Source organism: Salmo salar, chromosome 12, assembly GCF_965601325.2.
Source record: "Salmo salar chromosome 12, fSalSal1, whole genome shotgun sequence".
NCBI lineage: Eukaryota > Metazoa > Chordata > Actinopteri > Salmoniformes > Salmonidae > Salmo > Salmo salar.
Genome location: NC_138302.1, coordinates 24326546 through 24350904, shown reverse-complemented (window position 1 = coordinate 24350904; position 24359 = coordinate 24326546). Strand labels below are relative to the sequence as shown.

The following is a 24359-nucleotide window of genomic DNA, read 5'->3' as shown; positions in this document are numbered from 1 at the left end:
AGGCACACTCCAACACACTGACATTGTTTACAAACAAAGCATTTGTGTTTAGTGAGTCAGACAGATCAGAGGCAGTAGGGATGACCAGGGATGTTCTCTTGATAAGTACTTGAATTGGACCATTTTCCTGTCCTGCTAAGCATTCGAAATGTCATGAGTACTTTTGGGTGTCAGGGAAAATGAATGGAGTAAAAATTGCATTATTTTCCTTAGGAATGTAGCGGAGTAAAATTTCTCAAAAATATACATAGTAAAAGTACAGATAACCCCAAAAAACTACTTAAGTAGTACTTTAAAGTATTTTTACTTAATTACTTTACACCACTGCTTATTAGGCCCATTTTCTCGTCCACCTACCCGCCATTTTTTCAAAAAGCAACTTCCGGATCTACCAACTTCCCATTAACTAGCGACGTCATTTCTGTGTATACAGATTGTAAACAAAGCCAAAACAAAGATGGATTCATCAAAAGGTTTAATCTAAAAAATATAGTCAGATCGAATAACCAAATAGCACAAATTGGAATCGCTGTCATTTACAGTTCGCTGACTTAGGTATTGGTAGAAATATTTCCAAGTTACACAGCGATTAGAATTGTTTTTCTGCATCGACGTTGGAGTGCTGCTGTTCATTCCTACTCGCTAGCTACCCAGCAGGCTAGCTAAAAAGACAACTTATTTAGCAAGACACGTAAAAATATTTGTTTTTGTTGCTGTCCTGTTAGCTAGCTGTCCTGTTCGTAGTGGGGGTTGTGTGTGCTGGTCCAGTTCAATGGGGAACTGTTTGTCTTCGCAAGGCGCCGACGACTTGTCTCTCCTCAACGAGTCCCAGGAAGCCAGTGTTCCAGGGGAGCCTCCACCGCCTTACCAGGTAAATTCAGGGGGAGATGGATCACATCTATACCGGGGATTCATTGATAACAATGTCAACTAACTGTCCACGTTGTTAAGTTAGCCTAGTAGTATGTTGCATGGGCTGTGTTTTGTATCTTGTTGCTCATTTTGTATTCTGTCAGACGTGTAGGGTTCACTAGTAAACTATAACTGTCATGTGAGAATTTATGGCATGGTTTAGCTTACTAACGCTTCTATAAAGGCTTTCTGTCCATTTCCCCATCAAGTCAATTGAATAAAATCTGACTGTGAGATAGTAGAGGATCCACATGTAGTTTTGGAGGGGTCCAGAGACTCCCTGATGACTGTATCATGGGTTACCCTGTACCCCTCTCCCTACATGCCATACAGGAGCGTGTCCAAGCGCCAGTGTACCACCCCACCCCGAGTCAGACGTGCCTGGCCAGCCAACTGACAGAGGAGGAGCAGGTCCGTATCGCCCAGCGGATTGGCCTCATCCACCACCTCCCCAGAGGCATCTTCGACCCCGGCTCTGAGCCCTCTGACAAGAAAGTCAAAGAGTGAGTATGTCTTTTTCTGCCCTGTGACCAACCATATCATTTTTCTTGTAGCACAACCAATTTAGACACTAATTTACTAGCAATGTCCTATTTCTAGCCACATTATCTTGAGCCATGGCCCAGAAAGATATTTGTGGGTCCTCCCCTCATCCATTACCAAGTGTATGTAAGTTAGCTGTAGGCCTCTCATTATTTGAAACCTGTACCAAATTTTGACTAAATGCTATCTATCATGTTGTGCGCCTCACTCTCTCCAGGTGTGCGATCTGCATGAATGACTTTGAGTACGGCGACCCCATCCGGTTCCTTCCCTGCCTGCACATCTACCACGTGGACTGCATTGACACCTGGCTGATGAGGTCCTTTACCTGTCCTTCCTGTATGGAGCCTGTGGATGCCGCCCTGCTCTCCTCCTATGAGACCAACTGAACTGGTCTCATAGGAGACCAGTTCACTCATCTGAGCAGTCTCTGGCTGGGTCCTGTTCATTAGGCCAAACAGAAGAAAACGGATTAAAACAGGGAGGGACTTGACCTGGATTGTCCAATAAGAAATGCTTGTTCAATTTTTTTCAGTTGCAAAACTATTCCCTATTTAATGTACTACTTTTCACCAGCCTTATAGGCCCTGATCCAAAGTAGTGCATTAAATTGGGAATAGGGTGCACACAATCCTAGAAACTTCCCCTCTAACAGAGGTGCCAAACGCCCTTATGATCCATCACTTCTTTAACCCGGATGTTCTGTTCTAGTCACACAGCCTTGGGAGGAGAGATGGGTTGTGTCAAAATATATATATATTTTAAATGTAACCTTTATTTAACTAGGTAAGTCGGTTAAGAACAAATTCTTATTTACAATGACGGCTTACGCCGGCCAAACTCGCCGCCCTATGGGACTCCCAATCACGGCTGGTTGTGATACAGTCTGGATTCAAACCAGGTTGCCTGTAGTGATGCCTCTAGCACTGAGATGCAGTGTCTTAGACCACTGTGCCACTTGGAAGCTCCATATGTAGGGAGTGCCACACTGAGTGTGTTGAAAGTGGGGTTTTCTACTCTGTATTGGGGCTTTTGGAATTAGGAACGTCTGTCTCTTTCGCCTTTTCAGACTTTGCCAAATACATCTTAAGTGAAGTGAAGGATATAGATGGAGAACTTTAGAAGTCATCATGAGAGATATTATTGACAACTGATTTCATCTTTGGATGATCTGAGGGTGGTAGACTAGAGATTGGCCCATTAGTTTAGTTTATGTAGGCTGGTCTTGGATCTGTTAGTGCTGTCTTCTTGACAACAACTGGCAAGACAGCACAAACAGATCTATATCTTTGTTTATGTGGTTGGTTTATTTTAATTCCCTTTTCAATCATCCCCCTCCAGACTAAAATGTGCAATATGATGTGAGGAAGTGCTAGAATTGCACCGTTCTGATTGGTCAACAGAAGGTGACCCCCGACCTTAACACTGCTGTCTCGGCCAATTAGCTTTAAGACGGGTATGGCCTTGAATGTCTCTCAAAAAAGCACAGGGCTTTTCACTAGAATGCCATTTTTTTTCTAATTAAAGGGCAATCATAGAGAAAGTTCACAAAGTAATGAGATATGAGAATAAGCTATGAGGTCTCCATCCCATGCCGGTCTAGTAGGTTACTTCATGACTTACTACTGGCCTCATACCTTTATTGGAGATGTTACTACTGGCCTCATACCTTTATTGGAGATGTTACTAGTGGCCTCATACCTTCATTGGAGATGTTACTACTGGCCTCATACCTTTATTGGAGATGTTACTAGTGGCCTCATACCTTCATTGGAGATGTTACTACTGGCCTCATACCTTTATTGGAGATGTTACTACTGGCCTCATACCTTTATTGGAGATGTTACTACTGGCCTCATACCTTTATTGGAGATGTTACTAGTGGCCTCATACCTTCATTGGAGATGTTACTACTGGCCTCATACCTTTATTGGAGATGTTACTAGTGGCCTCATACCTTCATTGGAGATGTTACTACTGGCCTCATACCTTTATTGGAGATGTTACTACTGGCCTCATACCTTTATTGGAGATGTTACTAGTGGCCTCATACCTTCATTGGAGATGTTACTACTGGCCTCATACCTTTATTGGAGATGTTACTAGTGGCCTCATACCTTCATTGGAGATGTTACTACTGGCCTCATACCTTTATTGGAGATGTTACTACTGGCCTCATACCTTTATTGGAGATGTTACTAGTGGCCTCATACCTTCATTGGAGATGTTACTAGTGGCCTCATACCTTTATTGGAGATGTTACTACTGGCCTCATACCTTTATTGGAGATGTTACTAGTGGCCTCATACCTTTATTGGAGATGTTGGATTTGTATGCATGTTGTTTTACAGGGTGGGTTGTTGTAGCTGTTAGTTAGTCTGGTTCCAGATCTATTTGTGCTGTCTTGCCAAGGTGGCGAGCCTTACTAGGCTAGCTCTTAGTACCTTAAACTGCATTTTCACCTTGGCTCTTTTTCCTTACAAAGCTTTGCCTTGACTGTGCTGTCTTACTCTTATGAGATCATGGTTTGTTGTTGTTGTTCATTCTTATGTTTACTGTTAGTGAGTGACTTGTGTCCAAAATGGCACCCTAATCCCTATATAATGCACTACTTTTGAGCAAAGCACGATGCAGGAACTGGTCAAGAGTAGTGCACTACTTAGGGATTAGGGTGCCATTTTGGACGTAGCCAAAAATGCTGTGCTATTATCTATCCTCGAACTCTATGCACCTTGGGATCTCCTCTGGTACCGTGTAGGTCTGGGACTGTATTCACAAAGAGTCTTAGAGTAGGAGACCGTTTTGCCTTTTGGATCATAGTTATATGGACTCCTAGTCTTTGTGACTACAGGCCTTGAATCAGGACGGAGGAAATATCTTGTTTGTTCTCCTTTTCCCTCTTCCTCCTTCTATTTCTCCTACTACTCACTCTATTGTCTCTTTGAATAACTTTATTGTAGAAGTGTTTGACAAGAGAAAAGAGAATGAATATGTGTCAAAATATAATTTACACTGTTTTGGATACTGTGTGTAAAGGTTGTATCTAAAGTGTTTTCCAATGTTGTCAGAAAATGTGTTTGTGAATATAGATCTGTTTTTTGTATTGTAGTGATGATCTATTCTACATGATTGAATTCCAGAGACTTTTAAACTGTTTTGTCGATTGATTATTGGACTAAAATTAATAGGAAACTATTCTTGATTGACTGTGGTTTGATACTAACAAAGTAAGGACACGTGAGAGAAGGTACAGACTCAAACTGAGGAGAATGGATAATGAATTGAACCCATTCTGAATGTAACTATCTGATCGTGGACGTTACTGTGGTGAAGTCAAAATCAGGTCCGTATTTGAAATGTACCCTCATCACCAACTCTTAAGGTGAAAGTGGGGAAAATATAACTGCTATTCAATTCAATCCTAGACCTATGGCCTTTTAGGTGAACGTGAGCCAACTCCTGTGAAGTACAATCATTTCTGATACTCGTGTCATTGTTTTAGTGCTCCTTGAAGCTGGAGATGGAGAGTGTGTCTACTAAAAGAAGAAAATGATCAGTCAGAATGTTCCTGGCTGCTGTTTCTGGGGTTTGTAATGTGTGTGCAGTGAGGGCTCAGCTTTTAGGAAAAACTACAATAAAAAGTGGATGCCAAATCTAAGCTTCTTCATATATGGCTTCTTATTACCATATTCTAATTTTGTATCTGTTTCATCATAGTTACATTGTTTTAAAACAATTTGTAATAATGAATTGCAAGTGCACCATCTTTGGCATAACAGGTTAGCTAGATTGAGGTGTCTTATGATTCCAGTGTATATCCCACCCACAGGATGCTTTCACCATCATAGTCCACCCATCTATTGTCCGCTACAGCGAGGTCATGAAGAAAGAAGAACCTATTTACATGTTTTTTTGCCTGCTAAGAATGGAAGAGAGATGACCTCTATGATGACACAGAGGTCTTCTGTCCCCTGTAGACAAGGACCACCTCAGTGATGACACAGAGGTCTTCTGTAGACAAGGACCACCTCAGTGATGACACAGAGGTCTTCTGTAGACAAGGACCACCTCAGTGATGACACAGAGGTCTTCTGTAGACAAGGACCACCTCAGTGATGACACAGAGGTCTTCTGTAGACAAGGACCACCTCAGTGATGACACAGAGGTCTTCTGTAGACAAGGACCACCTCAGTGATGACACAGAGGTCTTCCGTCCCCTGTAGACAAGGACCACCTCAGTGATGACACAGAGGTCTTCCGTCCCCTGTAGACAAGGACCACCTCAGTGATGACACAGAGGTCTTCCGTCCCCTGTAGACAAGGACCACCTCAGTGATGACACAGAGGTCTTCCGTCCCCTGTAGACAAGGACCACCTCAGTGATGACACAGAGGTCTTCCGTCCCCTGTAGACAAGGACCCTGGCCATGTTCAGGAAGCAAATAAGGAGGGTTTCTTTATGTCATCTTAAGAGTCCTATCTTCTAATATACTCAGCAAAAAAAGAAATGTCCTCTCACTGTTTATTTTCAGCAAACTTAACATGTGTAATTATTTGTATGAACATAAGATTCAACAACTGAGACATAAACTGAAGAAGTTCCACTGACGTGACTAACAGAAATTGAATAATGTGTCCCTGAACAAAGGGGGGGTCAAAATCAAAAGTAACAGTCAGTATCTGGTATGGCCACCAGCTGCATTAAGTACTGCAGTGCATCTCCTCCTCATGGACTGCACCAGATTTGCCAGTTCTTGCTGTGAGATGTTACCCCACTCTTCCACCAAGGCACCTGCAAGTTCCCAGACATTTCTGGGGGCAATGGCCCTAGCCCTCACCCTCCGATCCAACAGGTCCCAGACATGCTCAATGGGATTGAGATCCGGGCTCTTCGCTGGCCATGGCAGAACACTGACATTCCTGTCTTGCAGGAAACCATGCACATAACGAGCAGTATGGCTGGTGGCATTGCCATGCTGGAGGGTCATGTCAGGATGAGCCTGCAGGAAGGGTACCACATGAAGGAGGAGGATGTAACGCACAGCGTTGGGATTGCCTGCAATGACAACAAGCCATGTCCCATGATGCTATGACACACCGCCCCAGACCATGACGGACCCTCTACCTCCAAATCGATCCCGCTCCAGAGTACAGGCCTCGGTGTAACGCTCATTCCTTCGGCAATAAACGCGAATCCGACCATCATACCTGGTGAGACAAAACCGCGACTCGTCAGTGAAGAGCACTTTTTGTCAGTCCTGTCTGGTCCAGCGACGGTGGGTTTGTGCTATAGGCAACATTGTTGCCGGTGATGTCTGGTGAGGACCTGGCTTACAATAGGCCTACAAACCCTCAGTCCAGCCTCTCTCAGCCTATTGCAGACAGTCTGAGCACTGATGGAGGGATTGTGTGTTCCTGGTGTAACTTGGGCAGTTGTTGTTGCCATTCTGTACCTGTCCCGCAGGTGTGATGTTCGGATGTACCGATCCTGTGCAGATGTTGTTACACGTGGTCTGCCACTGCGAGGACGATCAGCTGTCCGTCTTGTCTCCCTGTAGCGTTGTTTTAAGCGTCTCACAGTACGGACATTGCCCTGGCCACATCTACAGTCCTCATGCCTCCTTGCAGCATGCCTAAGGCACGTTCACGCAGATGAGCAGGGACACTGGGCATCTTTCTTTTGTTGTTTTTCAGAGTCAGTAGAAAGCCCTCTTTAGTCCTAAGTTTTCATAACTGTGACCCTAATTGCCTACCGTCTGTAAGCTGTTAGTGTCTTAACGACCGTTCCACAGGTGCATGTTCATGAATTGTTTATGGTTCATTGAACAAGCATGGGAAACAGTGTTTAAACCCTTTACAATGAAGATTTGTGAAGTCATTTGGATTTTTATGAATTATCTTTGAAAGACAGGGTCCTGAAAAGGGGAGGTTTCTTTTTTTTGCTGAGTTTACATGCAGTCCAGACTGGCCAGTAATAGGTTGATACTGCCTATTTTATTATTTCAGTAGCCTAATAGGTTGATACTGCCTATTTTATTATTTCAGTAGCCTAATAGGTTGATACTGCCTATTTTATTATTTCAGTTGCCTAATAGGTTGATACTGCCTATTTTATTATTTCAGTTGCCTAATAGGTTGATACTGCCTATTTTATTATTTCAGTTGCCTAATAGGTTGATACTGCCTATTTTATTATTTCAGTTGCCTAATAGGTTGATACTGCCTATTTTATTATTTCAGTTGCCTAATAGGTTGATACTGCCTATTTTATTATTTCAGTTGCCTAATAGGTTGATACTGCCTATTTTATTATTTCAGTTGCCTAATAGGTTGATACTGCCTATTTTATTATTTCAGTTGCCTAATAGGTTGATACTGCCTATTTTATTATTTCAGTTGCCTAATAGGTTGATACTGCCTATTTTATTATTTCAGTTGCCTAATAGGTTGATACTGCCTATTTTATTATTTCAGTTGCCTAATAGGTTGATACTGCCTATTTTATTACATGTATTCTCTGCTTAACAGCAGACTACTTTATTCCTAAAGGCTCATAATTCTAGATACACACATGTTAGAATCATTAAATATGTGAATGTCTTTGATTTATTTTTATTTTCATAATTCTAGATATTTTCAGACTCATTAAATACGGGAATGTCTTATATTTTGTGTTCATAATTAATGGTCTGTCTGAAATGAAAGCCAGTACATGTAAATCCATGTAATCCAAACTAATGTGTTGTGTACTTATGACATATGCAAATGTAATAGAATAAGAAAAGACTGTCTTAACATCATTTTCACGTGCTCAGCTAATAAACTAACAAACCGAAAGTATGCTTATAATAGACTAAAATGCTCTTGACTTTTAGGTTCAATTGTATACACACATGTTGCATTTGAGCAAAATGTTTGAAAAGCTCTTCATAAATAAGTTATTATTTTGAGTGAAACTATCCTGTTGACATGGCATTATTTAAGCATTCAGAAAAGTTTTTTTTTGGTAACATTAGGTATGTGTTTTGGTAAAATGAAAATTTTAGTTTTATTCAATGAACTACTGACAACATTTCTCCCAAATGTCAAGTAAAAATATTGTCATTTAGTGCATTTATTTGCAGAAAATAGACAGGTCATGGGTTCAGGTCTGGAGACAGTGTTCAGGTCTAGAGATTGGAGACCCTGTCCATGACAGGGTCTTGGTCTGGTGGTCCTCCATCCACACCTTGATTGACCTGGCTGTGTGGCATGGAGCATTGTCCTGCTGGAAAAACCAATCCTCAGAGTTGGGGAACATTGTCAGAGCAGAAGGAAGCACGTTTTCTTCCAAGACAACCTTGTACGTGGCTTGATTCATGCGTCCTTCACAAAGACAAATCTGCCTGATTCCAGCCTTGCTGAAGCACCCCCAGATCATCACCGATCCTCCACCACATTTCACAGTGGGTGGAGACACTGTGGCTTGTAGACCTCTCCAGGTCTCGCACCCACTGTGAAATGTGGTGGTGGAATTTTTGTGCCAGGAGTGGCATAAAGTCACCCAACATCAATGTGAAAGACTGGTGGAGGGCATGCCAAGACGCATGAAAGCTGTGATTGAAAATCAGGGTTATTCCACCAAATATTGATTTCTGAACTCTTCCTAAGTTAAAACATTAGTATTGTGTTGTTTAAAAATACATATTAACTTATTTTCTTTGCATTATTTGAGGTCTGACAACACTGCATCTTTTTTGTTATTTTGACCAGTTGTCATTTTCTGCAAATAAATGCTCTAAATGACAATATTTTTATTTGGAATTTGGGAGAAATGTTGTCAGTAGTTTATAGAATTAAACAAAAATGTTCATTTTACACAAACACATACCTATAAATAGTAAAACCAGAGAAACTGATCATTTGCAGTGGTCTCTTAATATTTTCCAGAGCTGTATATTACCTATGCCTATACTGCCATTCATTCTAATTAGACTGCTTTTGGATTCATCCCTAACCAAGATGGCTGCTATGTATGCCCAATTTTGGAAATTTGAGGGTTTATTGTCACATCTGCTCCTGCTACACCCCCTAGTGGACATCTGGTGTCTCCTTGACCTGCAGCCATTCTCCCAGTTCTCTCCCTCTTCTTCTCTCTGTGTGTGATTGTGTGGTTGGAGACAGGTGTGCTGGAGTCAGGGCAGTTCCCCACCAGCTGCAACCCGTTCCATAATCAAGTCCTCTACAAATACTCAGTCCTGCCACTTCCACTCTGCCAGATCGTAATCGCTGTTCATTTTGCCATTCTGACTGATTCCTGTCTCCTGTTCCACATCGCGCTACCCTGTTCTGGATTCAACTCATCACTCCCTTGGATTCCCCTCTGGGCCTGTTTGCCCTGTCCCAGCTCACTCCAACCTCAGCCTCCACATCGGGTTTCCTACAACTCATCCAAGCTTCCCTGGATCTGCACTTCATCTCTCCCTGTTACAGTAAATATCTTGGTTCATTCATCTGTTTCCTGGTCTGAGTCTGCTCTTGGGTTCCCCTGTGCTGCTCTGCCTAACAGTACGATCTGGCCAAGATATGAACCTAGCAGACTCGGATGCTCTCCACCAAATTCTCATTGGTCAAGGCACCCTCGACCACCCGGACACCGCTAAACGACTCCTGTCCCTGAGTCAAGGCTCCCAGTGTGTTGCTGAAATGGCATGTTAGTTCCGCACCCTCGCCGCAGAGAGCGGCTGGAATGAGGAGGCTCTTCAGGAAGCATTCCAGAACTCACTCACTGAGACCCTCAAGGAAGAGTTGGTGTCCAGGGAGGAGCCTGATCTTGATGAACTCATTTATCTTACTATCCGCATTGACAACTCTCGGAGTGTCGGCGGGAGAGAGTAGGTAGGGTTACAAGTTCCTTAACATCTGTTTCAGTGCCTTGCCCTTCTCTGACTGCATCCCTACCCCAGGCATGTTGTAAGCCTGAACCCATGCAGCTCAGCCGGACCCATCTATCTCCAGAGGAGAGGCAGCGGCATATCGATACCAGGAGCTGTCTATACTGTGGCCAGGTTGACCACCTGGTGTCCACTTGTTCCCTGTCCAGTAAGAGGCGGCTCGTTGTGGGAAATACTGTTGAGTCAAATCGATGGCCCATCTTCATCCAGAACCCTGTTTGAGGCCAACCTTGTGTGGCAGAGCCAGAATTTTCCGCTATCTGCTCTCATAGATTCAGGTGCCGATGAGAGCTTTCTGGACCGAGGTGTTAACCAGTTGGGCCTGGACACTGTTCCACTTAACGCACCTCTCAATGCCAACGCTCTCAATGGTAAGCTTCTCCTCTGTGTCTGTGAGAACCGTTCCAGTCATCCTGGTCTCTGGTAATCACCAGGAAAAGATCAGTTTCCACATAATCAACTGTCTCAACCCTCCCCTGGTTTTGGGTCATCCATGGTTAAGACTACACAACCCACAGATTGACTGGACTACCGGGAGGGTAACTACTTGGAGTACCTTTTGTCATTCCAATTGTCTACATTCTGCCCTTCCACCTGCCTTGTCTGTACCCAAGTCCATTCCAGACCCCTCGGACCTGTCTTCTGTTCCGCCAGAGTATCACGGTCTAGCTCCTGTGTTCAGTAAGCACCCCACCTCTGTCTCATCTGTTGTACGACTGCACTACAGAGCTTCAGCCTGGTGCTCCTCTCCTCAGTATCAGGTTGTATAACCTCTCACCCCGAGCAAGAGGCTATGGAGGAATACAGCCAAGATTCCCTGGCTGTCAGACATGTCAGGCCTTCCTCCCCTACGGTGGGAGCTGGGTTTTTCTTTGTCAAGAAAAAAGGTGGGTTGAATAGTATCACTGTCAGGAACAAGTATCCCTTGCCACTCATCAGTTCTGCTTTTGTCCCCCTCCATGGTGCCACGGTTTTCACTAAACTCAACCTCCGGAATGCCTACCACCTTGTCCGCATCAGAGGGGGATGAGTGGAAAACGTCCTTCAGCACACCACTTGGACACTGAGTATTTGGTCATGCCGTTAGTGAGACCAAATGCCCCTGCTGTTTTTCAGAGCCTGAAGCCGCTACAGCGTTTGCTGGAGTTTGCCAAAAACATTTTTTACAACCTTTTCATCCGTGACTACAGTCGTTTGGCAGCTCCTCTCACCTCCACTCCGTTCCACTGGTCCCCCGAGGCAGCGTTCCAGAAACTCAAGCACCGCTTCACTTCCGTCCAATCCTTACCCAGACAGTTTGTCCTCGAGGTGGATGCTTCCGACATCGGGGTAGGTGCTGTCCTTTCTCAACGTTCACCCTCTGCTCAGAAGCTCCATCCATGTGCCGCCATGTCCCAGAAGCGCTCACCTGCAGAGACCGAGCGAGCCAACCAGGAGTTGGAGACTGCCCTACCCTGTGACTTCGGCTAACTCTTCCTCCTGGAGGTCCCAGTTACCCTGGGTGGAATATGCCCACAATACCCTCGTCAGGTATGTCACCCTTTGAGTGTGCCCTGGGTTATCAACCCCCCCCTTGTTCCCTGCCCAAGAGGTCGAGGTAGTGGTGCCCTCGGTCCAGGACCACATGCGCCGTGCCGTTGTAATCACACCTGGAGGAGGGCCCGGACTGCTCTTCATGCCTCCACCAGGACCCAATCCCAAGCTAACCGTTGCCGTGCTTCAGCTCCAGTCTACACTCCAGGCCAAAAGGTATGGCTCCCGTCTAAGGACTTGCCCTTGAAAGTGGCTTCCAGAAAACTAGCGCCCTGATTTCATTGGCCCATTTGAGATTGATCATGTCATTAACCCCTCTGCTGTGCATCTGAAACTCCCAGACTCTCTCAAAATCCACCAAAAAAACAGTCTGCTCCTCCACCCCCTCGGCTCATCGATGACCATACTGCCCGGCGGCTTTTGGATGTACGCGGTTGGCAGTAACTGGTGGACTGGGAGGCATACGGGCCTGAGGAGCGCTGCTGGGTGCCCCGTCGTCACATTCTGGATCCATCCCTGCTACAGGATTTCCATACCTCACACCCTGACAAGCCAGGTTGTGCGCCAGGTGTCAAAGCTGCTCCTGCTACACCCCCCCTAGTGGACATCTGGTGTCTCCTTGACCTGCAGCCGTTCTCTCCCTCTTCTCTCTCTCTGTGTGGTTGGAGACAGGTGTGCTGGAGTCAGAGCAGTTCCCCACCAGCTGCAACCCATTCCATAATCAAGACCTCTACAAATACTCAGTCCTGCCACTTCCACTCTGCCAGATCGTAATCTCTGTTCATTTTGCCACTCTTGACTCTGGTTTCTGTCTCCTATTCTACATCTCACCACCCTGTTCTGGATTCAACTCATCACTCCCTTGGATTCTCCTCCAGACCTGTTCACCTTGTCCCAACCCAGCTCACTCCAACCTCAGCCTCCACATCTGGTTTCCTACAACTCATCTAAGTTTCCCTGGATCTGCACTTCATCTCTCCCTGTGTTACAGTAAATATCTTGGTTCATTCATCTGTTTCCTGGTCTGAGTCTGCTCTTGTGTTCCCCTGTGCTTCTCTGATTTCCCCTCTAGTAATTTAATAGGCTCTCTATGGGTTTACTGCAGCCCGCATGACAAATTCAATTGTATGATGACGAAAACATCGCTTGACATTGAGCGCCATCAAGTGACATCACTGTGTAAAACACCTCAATATTTGTTTATGAAGACAAATAACTTCATAACCTATAGATGTGTGTGCCACAACGCCAGATCTTTTTTTGCTTGATTATTTCCGTGATACATTTCTAGGTTCTCTTCACTTTAGAATAGGTTGTGGTGAACATGCATTTCCAGTGCATCCACACATACTGGCTTCTGTCATACCTTGATGCGCAGGTAAGAACATTTCCTAGATAAAAAAAAACAACATTAAATTATGTAGACCTACATAGGAAGTGATAAATAATAGGTCAAACGTGGCCTGTCGTATCCCTGAAGTTTGTATGCGTTCAAATGAATGGCCAGTTAGCTCTCTGCTCACTGGTTCCAGAGCTAATGATGGCCTGTCTTACAGAGAAAGCTCATCAGAGTTCCTGAGTCTTCAGCCTACATCACTGTCAATCACATGAGGGGATGGATCATTTTCAAAGTTGAGTAAGCCTTCCTGAAAAAGGGAGAGAGACCTAAAGGTCCACAGGCAGTCAACCTGTCCAACACTTTCCTGTATAGCTAATAATGAAGCTAAATACATGGCCAAAACACAATAAGTCTCTTTGCTGAATATATGACACAAAGTGACATATGCATTCTGTGTTTCATTTGTAGATTTCAGGACGTGAGAGGGGAGAAACCCCTACCTCATTGAGCTGGTAAGAAATATACGTCACTTAACCAGCGAGATGTGAAAGATCCATAATAGCCTGATCAAAATGACATTGTCAGGTGTTCAAAATGAGTTATAAATGCTATCATTCGTATAAACATTTGCCATGGTAATATACAACTCAATTCCACTAAATTCAAACTCGCAGACATTGAAGGTGAGGAGTTGGCACAGGCTTGTTAACATCGAGCAGGATGTTTGGAGCGAGCTCAATGTGGAACGATGCCCGTCTCTGCGGTCTACTGGAAAGGAATGACTGGCTTCTCTTATCCCTGTTTTTGACTATTTTCAGTGTAATACTGTAGTAATAGAGGCCTACTGTGTTTCATAAGAAATACATACAGTGCATTCAGAAAGTGTTCATATCCCTTGACTTATTCCACATTTTGTTGTTACAGCCTGAAATTCTAAATTGATTCAATTGTTTTTTTCACCCATCGACACGCAATACTCCATAATGACGAAGTTATAACAGGATTGTAGACATTTTTGCAAATTTATTGAAAATCAAATGTATAAATATCTTAATAGACTGCTGTTTTAACCTCTATCAGTAGTCATAAGAGGAGCTTTTAGAGAACATGTATTTCTCTCTTTTCCATGTGAAGTTCATTGTGGAGCAGCAGCAGCTCTTCACTGACAACGCAGAGAAACATTTGCTCCTCAGCCAAACCCACGTGGAGATTCCACAGGAAGTCAGGGAGGTCGTGGAGAGCCTGGTGGACATGGCGGCAGAAAGAGACCGCACGAGGGACATCGTCCAAAGAGCCCTCACTGAAATCGGGACCAAGGTGACGAGCTGCCTCCAAGACCTTCCCGAAGCAGGTCGTGGTGCTCAGTTAAACCATCAGGACATTATCTCCCAGGTAATTCTTCAAGTGAATTACAAACCCTTTCAGGAACTGACTTTCTCTGAAGGTCACTCCTCTTTTGAAGGATGCAGAAGCTCTCCTATGGTTCTTGTTATGGGTCCAGGTCACGTGGGGCAGCTGGTCAGCACTCTTCAGCAGTCCACAGATCACTTGGCGGTGGTGAAGTGTTAAACCAAGGCCTTATACCTTTTAAAGGGTTAATAAATTATGTTATGATAAACTGTAAGGTCTCCTCTTCAGGATACCTGTGTGTGTTAACCTGTTTTGAGTGTTGTGACCTTCAGACACTATCAGAAAGCGTCTACGTTCAGACTCCTCTTGTCTGGTTCCCACCGTGGTTCTGGTTCTCTGAGAACACAAAGCTGCCACAGATCTGATGAAACCAGCCCCCTGTCAGAAGATGTTTACACTCGTTCACCTTGTCATGACCCTATACTTGTGATGTAAGGTCAAGTTTCAGTCAAACCCACTTCTGAGCTTTAAATTGCTGATAAGATGGTTACTGCTGTCAGGGGGAGGCTAGCTTTATTAAAATGTTGTTGCCAGGGAAACTCACGCAAGAAAGACTGGGAGAGGCTTTGAGTTACAGGATGTCTTATACATTTTGCAGAACTTGGGGAGAAACTATCATATAGTTGTGGGGCGGCAGGTAGCCTAGTGGTTAGAGCGTTGGACTAGTAACCGAAAAATTGCAAGATCAAATCTCCAAGCTGACAAGGTAAAAATCTGTTGTTCTCCCCCTGAACAAGGCAGTTAACCCACTGTTCCTATGGCTGTCATTGAAAATTAGAATTTGTTCTTAACTCACTTGCCTAGTTAAATAAAGGTAAAATAATATATACTGTACTCTGTACCAACTTCTGCCTACCAGTTGTATTACTAAAGGAGTCTTTTTTTTCTTAAAAAAAAAAGTTTACATACATTTAGGTTGGAGTCATTAAAACTCGTTTTTCAACCACTCCACAAATTTCTTGTTAACAAATTATAGTTTTGGCAAGTTCGTTAGGACATCTACTTTGTGCATAACACAAGTCATTTTTCCAACAATTGTTTATAGACAGATTATTTCACTTATAATTCACTGTATCACAATTCCAGTGGGTCAGAAGTTTACATACACTAAGTTGACCGTGCCTTTAAACAGCTTGGAAAATTCCAGAAAATGATGTCATGGCTTTAGAAGCTTCTGATAAGCTAATTGACATCAATTGGAGGTGTACCTGTGGATGCATTTCAAGGCCTACCTTCAAACTCAGTGCCTCTTTGCTTGACATCATGGGAAAATCAAAATAAATCAGCCAAGACCTCAGAAAAAAATTGTAGACCACAAGTCTGGTTCATCCTTGGGAGTAATTTCCAAACGCCTGAAGGTACCACGTTCATCTGTACAAACAATAGTACGCAAGTATAAACACCATGGGACAACGCAGCCGTCATACCGCTCAGGAAGGAGACGTGTTCTGTCTCCTAGAGATGAACGTACTTTGGTGCGGAAAGTGCAAATCAATCCCAGAACAACAGCAAAAGACCTTGTGAAGATGCTGGAGGAAACAGGTACAAAAGTATCTATATCCACAGTCAAACAAGTCCTATATCGACATAACCTGAAACGCTGCTCAGCAAAACCGCCATAAAAAAAGCCAGACTACGGTTTACAACTGCACATGGGGACAAAAATTGTACTTTTTGGAGAAATGTCCTCTGGTCTGATGAAACAAAAATAGAGCTGTTTGGCCATAATGACTATTGCTATGTTTGGAGGAAAAAGGGGGATGCTTGCAAGCTGAAGAACCCCATCCCAACCGTGAAGCACGGGGGTGGCAGCATCATGTTGTGGGGGTGCTTTGCTGCAGGAGGGACTGGTGCACTTCACAAAATAGTTGGCATCATGGGGATGGAAAATTATGTGGATATATTGAAGCAACATCTCAAGACATTAGTCAGGAAGTTAAAGCTTGGTCGCAAATGGGTCTTCCAAATGGACAATGACCCAAAGCATACTTCCAAAGTTGTGGCAAAAACGGCTTAAGGACAACAAGGTCAAGGTATTGGAGTAGCCATCACAAAGCCTGACCTCAACCCCACAGAAAATTTGTGGGCAGAACGGAAAAAAGTGTGTGCGAGCATGGAAGCCTACAAACCTGATTCAGTTACACCAGGTCTGTCAGGAGGAATGGGCCAAAACTCACCCAACTTATTGTGGGAAGCTTGTGGAAGGCTACCCGAAACGTTTGACCCAAGTCAAACAATTTAAAGTCAGTACTACCAAATACTAATTGAGTGTATGTAAACTTCTAACCCACTGGGAATGTGATGAAAGAAATAAAAGCTGTAATAAATCATTCTCTCTACTATTATTCATACATTTCACATTCTTAAAATAAAGTGGTGATCCTAACTGACCTAAGACAGGGAAGGTTTACAAGGATTAAATGTCAGGAATTATGAAAAACTGAGTTTAAATGTATTTGGCTAAGGTGTATGTAAACTTCCGACTTCAACAGTATGTTTGATAATTATATAGACCTGATCATTTGTTGAAGAAATTAACCAACAGTGGCCACGAACATCATGGAGAACCTGGAGGAGATACTAGGCCCCAGAACGGTGCTGGCGAGAGCACTTGGACTGGGATCAAAGATCTTTAACCACTATGTGGTTTGCCTTGTAGCTCTATGGATTGCTAAGAGTGTACCTGATCGGTTTGCTGCTAACAAGGAGGAGGGACTTATTACCCAGAGTATGATGGAGAACCATGCTCTAAGTTCTTGTTCAAAGAAGACATACAGCTGAAGAAGCAAGGTGAAAGCAACGCTGCTGTGTCAGACTCTGAACCACTGACCTCTAGCTCGGCACCTGACCAAGGAGACATTAGAGCAGAAACACAGCAGAATGAGGAAGTTAGTGACCCTTTTTCCCGGAATCGGAACCCTCCCAAGCTGTTGTTTCTGACTGGCATTTAAACCTGGAGCCCATCCTACCACAGAACCATCTACAGCTGGTATATGAGGCTAGAGAAGCACCTCTTTCTGATGCCACCAGCACCACATTCAAGACCATCAAAGAAGATGACCAGCCTTCTCAGTCTTCGAGGACTGCGCTGGACAGAAAGTGGAGCATGACAAACCAAAGAAGATGAGGAGGATTCGCAACGTCTTCAGAAGGAAATGTAATGAAGGGGGTTCTAAAGCCGCCTAAAGCCTATTACCACCACAAGACACATACATTAGAAGACAATTCTAACAGCCTGACATTGTTATTTAATTAGTCTGTTATTATTTGGGAAATAGAATGATGGGATTTTTGGCCTTGGCATTTCTAATTAGAAACCCCACAAGATTCCTACTACAACGGAACTGTAACAGCCTGATATTTGTATTTTTTTATTCCTATTTTATTGTTGCTTTCTTCATTTTAAAGTACACTGCTCAAAAAAATAAAGGGAACACTTAAACAACACAATGTAACTCCAAGTCAATCACACTTCTGTGAAATCAAACTGTCCACTTAGGAAGCAACACTGATTGACAATAAATTTCACATGCTGTTGTGCAAATGGAATAGACAACAGGTGGAAATTATAGGCAATTAGCAAGACACCCCCAATAAAGGAGTGGTTCTGCAGGTGGTAAGCACAGACCACTTCTCAGTTCCTATGCTTCCTGGCTGATGTTTTGGTCATTTTTGAATGCTGGCGGTGCTTTCACTCCAGTGGTAGCATGAGACGGAGTCTACAACCCACACAAGTGGCTCAGGTAGTGCAGCTCATCCAGGATGGCACATCAATGCGAGCTGTGGCAAGAAGGTTTGCTGTATCTGTCAGCGTAGTGTCCAGAGCATGGAGGCGCTACCAGGAGACAGGCCAGTACATCAGGAGATGTGGAGGAGGCCGTAGGAGGGCAACAACCCAGCAGCAGGACCGCTACCTCCGCCTTTGTGCAAGGAGGAGCAGGAGAAGCACTGCCAGAGCCCTACAAAATGACCTCCAGCAGGCCACAAATGTGCATGTGTCTGCTCAAACGGTCAGAAACAGACTCCATGAGGGTGGTATGAGGGCCCGACGTCCACAGGTGGGGGTTGTGCTTACAGCCCAACACCGTGCAGGACGTTTGGCATTTGCCAGAGAACACCAAGATTGGCAAATTCGCCACTGGCGCCCTGTGCTCTTCACAGATAAAAGCAGGTTCACACTGAGCACGTGACAGACATGACAGAGTCTGGAGATGCCGTGGAAAACATTCTGCTGCCTGCAACATCCTCCAGCATGACCGGTTTGGCGGTGGGTCAGTCATGGTGTGGGGTGGCATTTCTTTGGGGGGCCGCACAGCCCTCCATGTGCTCGCCAGAGGTAGCCTGACTGCCATTAGGTACCGAGATGAGATCCTCAGACCCCTTGTGAGACCATATGCTGGTGCGGTTGGCCCTGGGTTCCTCCTAATGCAAGACAATGCTAGACCTCATGTGGCTGGAGTGTGTCAGCAGTTCCTGCAAGAGGAAGGCATTGATGCTATGGACTGGCCCGCCCGTTCCCCAGACCTGAATCCAATTGAGCACATCTGGGACATCATGTCTCACTCCATCCACCAACGCCACGTTGCACTACAGACTGTCCAGGAGTTGGCGGATGCTTTAGTCCAGGTCTGGGAGGAGATCCCTCAGGAGACCATCCGCCACCTCATCAGGAGCATGCCCAGGCATTGTAGGGAGGTCATACAGGCACGTGGAGGACACACACACTACTGAGCCTCATTTTGACTTGTTTTAAGGACATTACATCAAAGTTGGATCAGCCTGTAGTGTGGTTTTCCACTTTAATTTTGAGTGTGACTCCAAATCCAGACCTCCATGGGTTGATAAATTGGATTTCCATTGATTATTTTTGTGTGATTTTGTTGTCAGCACATTCAACTATGTAAAGAAAAAAGTATTTAATAAGATTATTTCTTTCATTCAGATCTAGGATGTGTTGTTTAAGTGTTCCCTTTATTTTTTTGAGCAGTATATATTAATTTAACTTTTTTATGCACACTGATTGAGATAAAACGACATGTTCAATCTATTCGTTACTCTGTGGTTGGATGTTGATAGAGGAAAGGATTTTAAATAATGTAGACGATGAAGAAATTATCTGTGCATTTTATACCCCATATGGTATACTCTTTTATTAAAAAATTTACAAATATATACAATATATACAAATATTTTTGTTGAACAAATTTCAAACAGTATAACTGACTTTACAAAAATGGATTTTCGACACGTAGAAATATTACAGTAGTAATTGCTAAATCTTGAGATTGTAAATGAAAGAGGATAGATTTCATTTTGCTCTCATTTTCACAGTGACATTGATAAACGATACAGAGATTTCACAAAATGTTCAGGAGTACTAGTCTATTACTAGTGTACTAGTGATTTTATGCTGGTACATTGAGTCAGTACTGCCAGTCTGACACATGGACATGTATCAGTATCATACACATCCTAACTCATAGTGTAATGTGGCTACATACAACACAGGAACTACAAGAATATATATTACTAAGTTATTACTTACTTATGTACAGTATTTAGTTTTTTAACACCTTTTAAAACTATTTAGGATCAACAACATTGTAAAATATGGGGTCCTTCATCCTCTTTAAGGTCTTTAAAGTACAAAAATACTCCCAACATCATCTAGGTCTAGGGTAATCTTCTGTTATGGACGGATACAACTTTGCTGAAAACACTTCTTTACAACTTTAGAAAGCATAGATTCCCATGCCAACCGTTGCCAGGGCTACACAGATCCCCAGCACCATTCTGAAGAAGGGTGATGCGTTGACCAGACTGGTCTGGATCTGAAGGGATCTAGCCGTCACTTTCTCTCCTGAGGAAAGAGGAAAGGAGGAATGATTAGTATTATCTAACACACTAACTGCATATGTACTAAATATCACCGTCATCATATTCTACCTGTGTGTGTGTGTGTGTGTGTGTGTGTGTGTGTGTGTGTGTGTGTGTGTGTGTGTGTGTGTGTGTGTGTGTGTGTGTGTGTGTGTGTGTGTGTGTGTGTGTGAACTTACCATCAGCCAGTTTGGAGTGCGTCGACGTGTGTCTTGTGCATCTATTTCTGGTTGTCGTATGCATGAGCTCACTTTCCCTCTCTGTCACAGACACCATCTTCTGAAGATCGTCAAAGACCTGCATCACAGACAGAGGCAAGACAACATCAGTCAAAAGTCAGTCATCTTATGTACGAAGAGCCAAGAAGCTCCTCCAAAAAAACTAAATGGCACTCACTTAGCTTATAGTTGAACACCAACCCTAATATCTAACCTTATATCACCCCTAAACCATGGCTGTCCCGTTTCCCTATTCCTTGTCATCCCCCCCCCATCTCCCCAACCACCTCATCCTCCACTCCTCTCCTCCTCCTCCTCCTCCACTCCTCTCCTCCTCCACTCCTCTCCTCCTCACCTGGATGTTCAACTCGAAGGCTCTGACAGCCTCCTGCAGCATTCCTTTCCTCTCCTCCTCCTCCAGCTCTATGCTGTTCATTCGACTCCTGTACAGCTGTTTGAACAGGTTGGGGCTGCTCACGCCCGGGAAGGAAAAGAACGACAGACCCTCGCCACCTTTCAGCCCCAGAGACTTCTGGGTAATGCGGCCAAGGACTTGTCCGCCAGATAGGTCGCCGAGGTAGCGGGTGTATGCGTGTGCCACTAGGTACTCAGGGTTGTCTTTGCCGATCTGTAGAGGGAAGGAGAGAAAGAGAAAAAGAGAGAGTCAGTACAGTCATTGGTGTGAATGCACTATAAACCCATTCCAAGCAACCAAATTCTTTTTAAAAAATTGTCTCAACTTCTAACGTTTGGCTGAATTTACATTGGATTTTTGAAACCCTCATTTGCCCCCTTCATGGTTCCATAAGGCAGGGTTTCCTAAACTCGGTCCTGGGGCCCAGCTAGGGGGCACGTTTAGTTTTCTGCCCCAGCACTACACAGATGATTCAAATAATCAAAGGTACACAGCTGATTCCAATAATCACATTTTTATGATGAGTTGGTTATTTTAATCAGCTGTGTGGTGCTAGGGCAAAAACTAAAATATGCACCCAGAGGAGACCCCAGGACCGTTATAAAAAAAAAACTGTTATAAAGCATTATGGTACGATTCAACTTCCACAGTAGCTGGTAGGTTAGATTCCAGACCAGTCCAGTTTAATACACACCTGTCTGAGTCTATGGGCATAGATTTTAGTGGCAGCCGGTACAACAATCTTCTCTCTCCAGTCCTGCCCATAGAAATGCTCCAGGTCTCTCTCCACTGACTCCAGCCGTGCTAGTTCCAGGGGGAAGTATATAGGCGCGACACTCGGGTGGTTGGAGTTGTTGTCCAGAGCTTCCTCTAGTGCTTGATAGATCTCATAGAGGGAGCATAGGAGAAGCTGAGGAAAGGAGATAAGAAAATGATATAAACTAGGGTTAGTCTCAATACTTCCATTATACACAAAATACAGTACCTTGACCCACAACAATTTATAGCAGGACATGATAGAATGATGGAGCATGATGATGCACGGCGCTCCAGCTTGAAAAATGTTGCATGTCCCCACTGAAGATTGGAATCAACTGATGGGAATTACAGCGTAGATAGGGAATCACAAGACTAATTGCGTTGTACTTGCTAGTATCTCCATTTACTAACATGCAGCAGAGTTTTAAACAGAGAGATGAATAGATGAAGACTCATCTTTGTCTTTATTAATGATATGTTATTGATTGATTACCTTGTACTGTGGCAGACTGACGTTTCCTCTCTGGTAGGCCAGCATCAGCTCAGTGTTCTCTGCTCTGACATGGCTGTCCTTGGTTACAGCTTTAATCTGCTCAGACAGATCACTGTGGGAGAGAGAGAGAGGAAAACACATTAACCCCTGTATTCAACCTGTAAAGTCCCACCATTACTGTACTGTTCACAAATGGAGAGAGAGAGAGATGGGGGGGGGGGGGGTCATGTTAACTTCTGTTTTCAACCTGTGATAAAGACTGTCTTACACACTTAGCATACATGACCCAGTTCACACACTGAGTGATGATTGACAGAAGGATGAGAGGGGGAATGCCCACTGACGTATAGAACAGCTGGGTGACACATCACTTAAAGGTGGAAAACCAACACGGGTCTATCGATGGAGGCTAACTGCTAATGAAGATAAGATACTGCAGGCGACAGCAGGTAGATCAGAGCAATAGACACCTACTCAGAAGAACACCCCATGAAACACTGTCTCTTGCAAAAGCAGCATGTTTATAAGACACTTACTAACACAATAAACATTTTAGTTTGTCTGAGATCTTCATATGCTTGGTAGAGGCAAGCACAGAGACAGTGTATGTTAACTGTGTGCTAAGTTAAGTCAAAACACAGAAATCAGTAGCATGCATACTGCTGGCTGTAACAATACCTGTCTGTGAGCTCCACTTGTGTCTGCATCTTCTTCTCTGTCTCCATATCTGTATTTACAACAGAGAAAACCATCAGTATGACTGAGGTAATACGGTGTCGTACAGTATGATCTATAACACAGTATACCATATAAACATGATATGTATGTTGATAATAAGCCTTTAAAATGATCACACATCAGATACTTGCATGTTGCTATATGACCCAAACAGGAATTGCAATGCCAGTTGCTATAGAAAGTTATGACTGAAAGCCATAACCCAGAAATGGCACAAAAGTGAAATTGTAAATCATTTTTTTTCACTCACCAGTTCACAAGTTATACAATAGTTGGTCCTTTCTTTGTTGTTATATTCCCACAATGAGAGACTGTCTTCTCCTTCTCTCTCTTTCTCCCTAAGTGTACAATCCTTACTTTGTGTGCCTCCTCTCTGGTCTCTACCTCTCTTTATACTGTCCTCCCCTCCACCCTCCCTCCCTTCTTCTCTTTCACGGGTTAGCTGAGCTGAGAGAAACAGGAAGCAGTAAACCTGACTCAACAACAGCTCTGCTAGGAACAGCTATGGGAACATTGTGGAGGGAGGGACTAGGACTAAACATGACAGGGCAACTTTAGGAATACTAGTAATGGAAAACTGGAGGGAGGATGGACCCACGCTTAACATGACAAGGCAACTTTAGGGATAGAAATGGAAAACTGGAGGGAGGAGGGACCCACGCTTAACATGACAAGGCAACTTTAGGGATAGAAATGGAAAACTGGAGGGAGGAGGGACCCACGCTTAACATGACAAGGCAACTTTAGGGATAGAAATGGAAAACTGGAGGGAGGAGGGACCCACGCTTAACATGACAAGGCAACTTTAGGGATAGAAATGGAAAACTGGAGGGAGGAGGGACCCACGCTTAACATGACAAGGCAACTTTAGGGATAGAAATGGAAAACTGCAGGGAGGAGGGACCCACGCTTAACATGACAGGGCAACTTTAGGAATATAAATGAAAACTGGAGGGCGGGACCAGCGCTTAACATGACAGCGCAACTTTAGGAATATAAATGGAAACTGGAGGGAGGGGGGACCAAGAGTAAACATGACTAACTTTTTTACCACCCTGGAACGAAGAGGGAGGAGTGAGGGAATAGCAATGGACAACTGGGGAGTATGGAGGGACTAGGACTAATCATGACAGAGCAACTTTAGGAACAACTTGGAATGGTGGAGGAGGGATCAGAAGTCAGCACTAAC

General features: G+C 44.0%; 2 protein-coding genes across 2 annotated transcripts; one reads left to right on the top strand and one right to left on the bottom strand.

Annotated features, from left to right (window-relative positions):
- The first annotated feature begins 395 nt into the window (after positions 1-395).
- On the top strand, positions 396-5113 carry LOC106590024 (RING finger protein 11). Its single transcript, XM_045691070.2, has 3 exons — positions 396-871; positions 1246-1415; positions 1673-5113. Exons 1-3 carry the CDS (start codon positions 773-775, stop codon positions 1842-1844), a joined length of 441 nt encoding a protein of 146 aa, XP_045547026.1. The 5' UTR covers positions 396-772; the 3' UTR covers positions 1845-5113.
- A 14669-nt stretch (positions 5114-19782) lies between these two features.
- LOC106590030 (heme oxygenase) lies at positions 19783-23597 on the bottom strand. The gene is made up of 7 exons (XM_014180523.3): positions 23421-23597; positions 23111-23159; positions 22433-22544; positions 21875-22090; positions 21121-21393; positions 20727-20844; positions 19783-20530 (listed from the first exon to the last, which is right to left on the bottom strand). The coding sequence occupies exons 2-7, from the start codon at positions 23155-23157 to the stop codon at positions 20403-20405; spliced, it is 894 nt and encodes a 297-aa protein (XP_014035998.1). The 5' UTR covers positions 23158-23159; positions 23421-23597; the 3' UTR covers positions 19783-20402.
- Positions 23598-24359: the final 762 nt, after the last annotated feature.

Coding starts and splice junctions, on each gene's coding strand:
- LOC106590024 (XM_045691070.2), top strand. CDS start 773: ATGGGGAACTGTTTGTCTTCGCAAGGCGCCGACGACTTGTCTCTCCTC. Junction 872..1,245: donor AGCCTCCACCGCCTTACCAG/GTAAATTCAGGG, acceptor CATGCCATACAG/GAGCGTGTCCAAGCGCCAGT. Junction 1,416..1,672: donor TCTGACAAGAAAGTCAAAGA/GTGAGTATGTCT, acceptor CACTCTCTCCAG/GTGTGCGATCTGCATGAATG.
- LOC106590030 (XM_014180523.3), bottom strand. CDS start 23,157: ATGGAGACAGAGAAGAAGATGCAGACACAAGTGGAGCTCACAGACAG. Junction 22,545..23,110: donor CAAGTGGAGCTCACAGACAG/GTATTGTTACAG, acceptor TCTCTCCCACAG/TGATCTGTCTGAGCAGATTA. Junction 21,394..21,874: donor ATGCCCATAGACTCAGACAG/GTGTGTATTAAA, acceptor TTCCCTCTACAG/ATCGGCAAAGACAACCCTGA.